Genomic DNA, 7,199 nt, shown 5'->3' with positions numbered 1-7,199 from the left:
GGGATGCATGTCCAGGACACGGAGCTGCCCCCAGCCGGCACGGGGCCCCCCCTCAGCCCGGGGCTGAGAGGGGAGGTGACACTCCCCACGAGACGCTCGGCGGTGGCCATTCCGCAGTGCCCAGGGCTGCCCCCGGGGCCTGGGCCAAGGGCAAAGCCAAGGACAGGGAGCGAGGCCAGGCCGAGCTGTGCGAGGGGCTGCGGTGGAGGGGACACAGCTGGGAAGGGTCGGGGGTCCGAGCAGGACTGGGGGGGATGATGTCAGCAGTCACACCGGGAGCTGGATGGTGCCTGGTCCCCTGGAGTAATAAAAGTTCTCCCAGACTCTGCCAAACCTTGAAGATTTGAACTAAAAGGCCCCTCGCTAACGCTGCTCCAGGCAGCTCCGGCCCACAGGGCTGCTCTGGCATGGGCTGGAGCTCCAGCTCATTAGGGCCTGGGCACTAATTACCTGGGCAGTTCACGGAGCTCAGCAAATAGAGTAAAGCCCTGCATGAAGAAAAAATAAAAGGTAATTTTCTTGTTAACCAGCATATGTGCCCTATCCTGCGCCCTGTGGGGGCTGAGGGCAGCGAGGTGTGACCCGGTCACTGAGGGGCTGGAACCCCCCCGGCAGTGTCTGGGCTAAGGGCTGTCCCTGGGTTCCCCGTCGCTGCGTGGGGTCCCCACCATGGCCCCCCCAAGCGCTGCTGCCCATGGTGGGTGGTCGCTGCCGCCCTCCTGCCCGGCAGCGCAGCGGGAGGGAGGTTTGTCCTGTCCGTGCTGGGGGGGCGGGATCAGCGCTGACCACCTGCCTTCAGCCCTGGGCTGGGGGGGGGTCTCTGCTGCTGCTGCCCCTCGGGGCTGCTGGAAACACCCCTGCAAGGGCTGCAGCCGCGGTGAGGATTTGGCACGGGCTGGGGAGACCCAGCCGCAGAGTGGGCTGTGCCAAGGGCTTGGCTGTGCCCAGCTGGGATCTGGCAAGTGCTGTGGCCCCAAGGGCCCCCGGCCCTGGCTCCCCGGGGTGCGGGAGTGGGGTGATGGGGCCGGGCGTGTTCTCTGGACCCCAGATCCCCTGTGCTGTGGGTGCTGGGCTGGGCTCTGGGACGGGTGTGCGGAGCCCTCCTGGCCGGGCACTTCATGCCTGAAGCAGCTTCTCCCCCTGGGGCTGCAGAGGAGCTGCCCGTTCCCAGGCCAGGGAAGGGCAGAGGGTCTGCCTGTGCCACGGGGTTCCTCAGGACGCCGCTCGGCGACCACCCTCCCCCCCGGGCCGGGGGCTGCAGGGCCCCAGGGGCCACTGCCTGCAGGCCCCAGGCAGGGAAGAAGCATCCTCAGAGCTGCCTGGGAGCAAAGGGGCAGCAGGGCTGCAGGGAGCCGCATCGCCCCCCGCCCCCCCCCCGCACAAGCCCGCTGCAGCGTGGTGGGGGCCTGGGGGACCCCACTGTCCCTGCTGTGCCCTGCGGTGCGGGTGGGCCTGACCCTGTCCTGCCACGGCTCCGCACAGCACCGGCACGGCCGAGCATCCGCCTCCCGCTCCGCGTTGCCAAGCCAACGCCGCGGAGGATGCTGGCAGCCCCTGCGCCAAGGCTGCCTCCGCAGCGTGGCGGGCAGCGAGCCCCACGCCTCTCCATGGGGCGCACGCCACCGCCGCCGGCACCCTGCCTGCCTCCACGGACACGGCCGCAGCCTGGCCCACCGGGGCCGCAGGGCCGGCGACCGACCCACGGCTGCGTCCCACCCAGGAGCCCCGGCGCAGATCGCAGGTAATGGGGGCTGAGGGCTGGGAGCCTGCGCACCCCGCTGCCCGGGGGCGTGGGCCGGGGGGGCTGCAGGGCAGGGGGTCCCTGGGGCCAGCAGAGCCCCGTGTCCAGGGCCAGCCCTGCCCGGGGAACCTGCATGCACGGGGAGGGACACGCTGCACCCGGGACTTGGGCTCCCACCCTGGCACCGGCCCCCCCGGGAAGGATGTCTCCCTCCCACCTGGACACGGAGGCCAAGATGGGGCGAGTCCCAGCGCTGGCAGCACTGGCCGCTGGTTGGAGCCGGGCTGTGCCGGTCCCAGGAGGGGGCTGCTGCCAGTGCCCAGCTCCCCCGGCCCCACTCCGCCACCACAGCCCGGGTCTGACCAGGACCCTGCCCGAGGGGTGCGGGGCAGGGCCCAGGAACCTGCCCCCAAGCCCTCGCTCACAGCGGCTGCCATCTCCCCCCAGCCCCCAGCCGGCCCTCAGGGGGGAGCATGGCCCAGCAGGATGGCGAGCGGGTGCCTCAGACGACGGCACCCGTGGCCCCCGAGCTGGAGTGCAAGATCTGCTACAGCCGCTATGACGCCCGCGCCCGCAGACCCAAACTGCTCCGCTGCGGCCACCGCCTCTGCGCCAAGTGCCTGCGCAAGATGGTGGCGCTGGGGGACGCGTCACCTCGCCAACTCCGCTGCCCTTTCTGCCGCCGGCACAGCCCGGTGCCCGGGGGGGACGTGCAGCGGCTGCAGGACGACGGTGAGGCGCTGGCGCTGCTGGTAGGCCGCGAGCGGGCCAAGAAGCGGGGTCCCCCCCGGTCCCCCGAAGTCCTCCTCTGCCCCAGTGTGCTGGAGCCCGCGTCCGGCCCCGACTGCCTGGTCGTCACCATCTTGGAGGTGCCGGAGGACGTGGCCCCGCCGGAGGGCCTGGGCGGGCTGGAGGTGGTGCGGCTGTACCGCCCTGCCAGCCTGGGCGCGCTGCCCTGCCACGGCCCCGGGCAGAAGTGCCGCTCCTGGGGGTGGCGAGCCGTCCCCCGCTTCATCCTGGGCGTCCTCTGCCTCCTCTACTTCAGCTCCCTGCCCTTCGGCATCTACCTCCTGCTCATCGAGCACCACAGCCTGGGCATCGTCCTGGTCAGCCTCGTGCCCTCCACCCTCCTCCTCTGCATCGTCTACAGCCTCTGCCAGTGTCTGTGCCGGGAGGTCTTTGGGTTCCCCCACTCCTGACCCTGCAAGGCCCAGCCCTGTGCCCACACCAGGGAGGCTTTGGGCACCTTGGAGTGTTGTCCCTTGGGGTACGGCTGTTCCCTGACCCACGGCTGACCCACGGCTGGCCCACGGCGTGGAGGCCTGCCTGCACCACGGGGAGATGCTCTGCGCCTGTTGCCTTCCCTTGCAGAACAGCGCAGGCTTTGGCAGCGGGAGCCCCCACCCGAGCGGCTGCAGGAGCGCGGTGCAGCCTATGTGCGTCCAGGCCGGACCCTCAGCTCCTCATCCTCCTCCTCAGCAGACGAAGAGCGGGAGCTGGGCTGAGAGCAAAGCAGCAGCCGGGAGAAGACTCACCCCAGCTAAGGCAGCGCGAGTGCTCGGCGCCGAGCGCCGCGGCTGGAGGGGCCCCTGCCGCTGGCCGCAGCCCAGCGCCGGCAGGAGAAGGACGGGCAGAGCCCGGGGGCTCCTGTGGCCAGACTGGCACCAGCACAGCTCTGTGTCCATAGTGTAAATAGTTCTGTCCGCGGCGCCCGTGCTCCTCGCGGGGCTGCTCCCACCGCATCCGTGTTTCTTTCCCACGTGTGTGAGTCCCGTGTTCGCCGACGCTGTGTACCGTATGGGGGAGCGGAGAGGAGGAGTTTCTTTGGTGTGTAAAGACGTCTTTGCAGCTGTTTTGTAGTCGTTGTGGTTTTTATGCGGAGCCTCCGGGCTTTATTTAACCTCCTTGGGTTTTGTTTTGTAAGGATTAATTTAACACCGCTAACCATTTTATTACTTTTATCAAGAAGAGCAAAGTCTATTTTTGATTTCTGTTTCCTAGTTCTTAGGAACATTAAAAGCCAGCGTACAGCTCTGCCCCGTGTCCGTGCCTTCCCAGGGCTCCTGGTCCCCTCTCCCCTTCCCAGCCACCTCCCCTGGCCCCCTTGTCACCCCGGGGGTGCACAGAGTGACCTCCCATGGGCCTGGCCCCGGGGTCAGGGGGACCCTGGCAGGTCCGAGCCCGGTCCTGGCAGCCACTGTCCCATTCAGCGAGCGGACGGGTGCTGCCACTCCCTCCCACACCTCTTGTGTGCGGGGCTGCCCATGTGTCACCATCCTTGTGTGTCCCTCCCTGTGCTCCCCATGGTGCAGGGCTGTGCTGGTGGGGACGGGCACCTCAGTCCTGCACCACACGCATGAGCCCAGCCCATGGGTGACCCTGAATGTCCAGGGAGGGGAGATGGGGGGGGACATCGGGAGGCACCATATCGCCTGGAAATGCTGCAGGGGGGAGCCCCTCAGGGACCACAGCTGGTGGTGGGGTCGGTGAACCCCGGCAGCCTGGCCGGGCGTGGCGGGGGGGGGGGTCCCACTTCGGGCAGCGTGGGGACGTCACTGTCGGGCAGAGGGGGATGGGCTGGGGGCAGCCAGAGGGGCTCGGGGCAGGATCTGCCCCACTCCCCGGGGGCAGTAGAGATGCTGCATCCCTGTCGCAGAGAGGCAACACCAGGAGTTCCAGGTCAGAGCCACATTTATTAGTGCCCGACATCCCGCCCTGACCTCACCTCCCTCTCTCCTCGCCCAGGCAGCTGCAGGGCCCCGTGGCTGTCTGTCCTGCCTTGCCCTGCTGTGGGGCCGTCCCCTCCCCACAGTCACAGCCCCGGCCCCCCCCGGCCCTGGGGGACACGGTGCGACAACCCCAGCACTACCCCTGCTCCGGCACCCCCGGGGGGGACCTGCCCTCACCAGGGGGAGACGCCAACATTGCCGCCACACTCCAGATCTTGGGTTTCTGGGGCTGCTTGCCCTGCCCAGGGCCTGGCCCTGCCCCGGGGCTGCCCCCGCACCCACCCTGCATGGGGCTGGGGTCAGGGCTGGGGGGGGCAGCGGGCAGGGCCCCCTCGCCCTCGCTGTCCTCGCCGTCCGAGGCGCCGCGTGGGGCCCAGCCTGCCTTGTTCTCCTTCTTGAGGCGCCGGCGGGCGTTGGCGAACCACGTGGAGACCTGGGTGAGGCTCATCCTGCTGACCACGGCCAGCATCACCTTCTCGCCCTTGCTGGGGTAGGGGTTCCTGGGGTGCCGCGCCAGCCAGGCCTTCAGTGCCCCGGTGCTCTCCCGCGCCGCCGCCGCCTTTGCCCGCCCCGGCTCCGTGGGCAGGGGCAGCCGGCAGCAGGGCGGGCAGAGCCCGGTGCCGGGCAGCAGCACTGGCGGCACCTCGTAGGGTGATGAGACCTGGAGGGGGCACAGGGGGGTCAGGGGGGGATGGGGCAGGGGGCACCCGTGGCTGGAGGAGAGGGGCTGGGGGACGTGGGGGCTCGGCCCTGCTGGGTCCTGCCCGTCCTTGTCCTCTCCTATGCCCGGCCCTGCGCACCCCAAGGTGCTGGAGGGTGCAGGGGTGGCAGGAAGCTGCTGGGGGGGTACAAGGAGCCCGGGACAGCAGGTCCCCAGCCCCGACCCCAACCACCCCACCCAGCCCAGTCCCAGGAGGGGTCTCACGTCCTGGTCTCCCGGGAGCTGCCGTGTGGCACTTACCGCGGGCGCCAAGAGGCTCAGGGGGGGCGGCAGCAGACTGTAGCCGGCCAGCACGGGGCAGGGGCAGGAACAGGGCAGCAGGGCTGGAGGGGGGCCCCGCAGAGCTCCCCAGGGCCCCCCGCAGGCTCCCAGCTCTCGGCCTGGGCTCCCCTCACCCCGAGGAGCTGCCATGCTGCAGGGAGAGGAGCCGGCGAGCTGCTCCCGGGTGTTTTATAGCTGCCGGGGTCCGCGGTGACCGACAGCTGATTAGGGGGTATTAGCACCCACAGGAGTGGCAGCGGGATCTGGGGCAGCCGATGCCCCCCCTCCCTGGCTCATGTCGGGCAGGGACTGGCAGGGACCATCGTCCCTCCCTGCCTGCCACCAGCCAGGAAGTGCCCAGGAGCCATGCCAGGACCCCAGCCCCCCTCAGCTGGGGGGCAGCGGCACTGGGGCTGGTGCACGGGGCCCACGGGAGCCCCATGGAGACGCAGCACACACGGGGACGGATGTGGGACACAGCACACGTGGGACTCTACTGCAGTGCCAAGAGCCATTGGTCCCTGTCCTTGCCCCCAGCCCTGGCCAGCGGAGCCCCCCATGCTGCAGTGGGCCAGGTCGGGGGGCTGGGGACTGGCGGGAGAACTTGTGCAGGGCCCAGGAGGCTGCGGGTGGCACAAGGTGCTGCCCCAGAGCCCGCTGCTCCTCGCCCAAGCCCCGGCTGGGTTCCCGGCTGCGGAGGGGTGAAGCAGAAGGGGCCCCGCAGCCCTGGGGACCCTCTGCCTGGGTGGCCCCGCAGGTAGTGGGGTGTTCCTGCCCGCCGGCAGGGCGGGGGCAGCCATGCCAGGGGCCCCCGAGAGCCCACGACCCCCCCGACTCCTGCCGCTGCGCCTCCCCGCTCAGACTGGGATTATCCCACAGGTTGTATCCATCGTTAAATACCGACTAATAACGCTCTCAGGATATTAAATATGTAACAAACCCGCTTAGCGCTGGCCGGGGACGGGAAGGGGAAGGTCACCGGTGCTAATGAGCCGCGCTGCAGCCCTGGGCTCCCTGGTGACAGCGGAAGGGCCGAGGTGCTGGTGCTGAGGGGTCCCAACCCCGCAGCCCCGCTCTGCCCCACGCCCGGAGCTCCCCGGGTGCCGTGGCCAGGAGCCCCGGTCCCGTCCATCCCGGCTCCATCCCCGCCGCGGGCTGGCCCCCTGCTCTTGGCAGCCCCAAGCGTGGAGGCTGTGGGGCAACCAGGGGCCTGCGCCGCTGGCCGGGAGGGGACCAGCCCTGGCCTCGGCCTCGCAGCGGCCCCGTAACCTTGTCCCCATGGGATCCTGCGGCCCTAATCAGCGCCGCCGGCAGCGCCGCGGATCCGCTTTATTAGATAATGGGGCTGTAATCTATGAAAGCGCCAGCGGATTGCCGCGGCGTGCCTTAACCCCGCACTGCACAGCTGGAGGGGGGGCCACGGCCCGCACCGCCACGGCCAGCACAGCTGGGCACCGAGCAAGCCACGGCCACAGCCGGGTGGGCACCAGCACGCCTTGGCACGACAGACGGACCAGAGCCACCGGGGTGAGCAGCCGAGGAGGTGGGGGGGGCCACCCGCAGCCCGTTTCTCTGGCAGGTCAGGGTGCCCAGCCCGCGCTGGGTGCTGAGCAGTGGGCTCCTTAGGGACAGCGGGTCCCTGGGCCCTCCCCAACAGCTCCATTCGCAGCACAAGCCCCGGAGCCGTCCCCGAGCCCAGTGACGCCACACAGGCCCCCAGCTGCGGGGCTCCAGCCCCTCACGGCAG

The 7,199-nt window shown here is 70.1% G+C and overlaps 2 protein-coding genes across 3 annotated transcripts; one reads left to right on the top strand and one right to left on the bottom strand.

Moving 5' to 3' along the window:
- Window positions 1-1,560: 1,560 nt before the first annotated feature.
- Window positions 1,561-3,777, top strand: LOC141931196 (E3 ubiquitin-protein ligase RNF182-like). Of its 2 annotated transcripts, XR_012625523.1 has the most exons (3): window positions 1,561-1,741; window positions 2,189-3,008; window positions 3,113-3,777. XR_012625523.1 is itself a non-coding variant. In XM_074843061.1 (2 exons), the coding sequence occupies exon 2, from the start codon at window positions 2,215-2,217 to the stop codon at window positions 2,938-2,940; it is 726 nt and encodes a 241-aa protein (XP_074699162.1). In that variant the 5' UTR covers window positions 1,561-1,741; window positions 2,189-2,214; the 3' UTR covers window positions 2,941-3,777. The 2 variants fall into 2 exon arrangements, 1 of the variants encoding a protein (XP_074699162.1); XM_074843061.1 differs by having other exon boundaries at window positions 2,189-3,777.
- Window positions 3,778-3,899: 122 nt separating this feature from the next.
- LOC141931108 (uncharacterized) lies at window positions 3,900-7,195 on the bottom strand. Its single transcript, XM_074842879.1, has 2 exons — window positions 5,432-7,195; window positions 3,900-5,131 (listed from the first exon to the last, which is right to left on the bottom strand). Exons 1-2 carry the CDS (start codon window positions 5,600-5,602, stop codon window positions 4,607-4,609), a joined length of 696 nt encoding a protein of 231 aa, XP_074698980.1. The 5' UTR covers window positions 5,603-7,195; the 3' UTR covers window positions 3,900-4,606.
- Window positions 7,196-7,199: the final 4 nt, after the last annotated feature.

This window comes from Strix aluco, chromosome 17, assembly GCF_031877795.1.
Source record: "Strix aluco isolate bStrAlu1 chromosome 17, bStrAlu1.hap1, whole genome shotgun sequence".
In the NCBI taxonomy this organism is placed as follows: Eukaryota; Metazoa; Chordata; class Aves; order Strigiformes; family Strigidae; genus Strix; species Strix aluco.
The sequence above is the reverse complement of the archived record's forward strand: the minus strand, read 5'-3'. Positions and strand labels throughout refer to the sequence as shown.

Coding starts and splice junctions, on each gene's coding strand:
- LOC141931108 (XM_074842879.1), bottom strand. CDS start 5,602: ATGGCAGCTCCTCGGGGTGAGGGGAGCCCAGGCCGAGAGCTGGGAGCC. Junction 5,132..5,431: donor TGAGCCTCTTGGCGCCCGCG/GTAAGTGCCACA, acceptor TGCCCCCTCCAG/GTCTCATCACCCTACGAGGT.
- LOC141931196 (XM_074843061.1), top strand. CDS start 2,215: ATGGCCCAGCAGGATGGCGAGCGGGTGCCTCAGACGACGGCACCCGTG.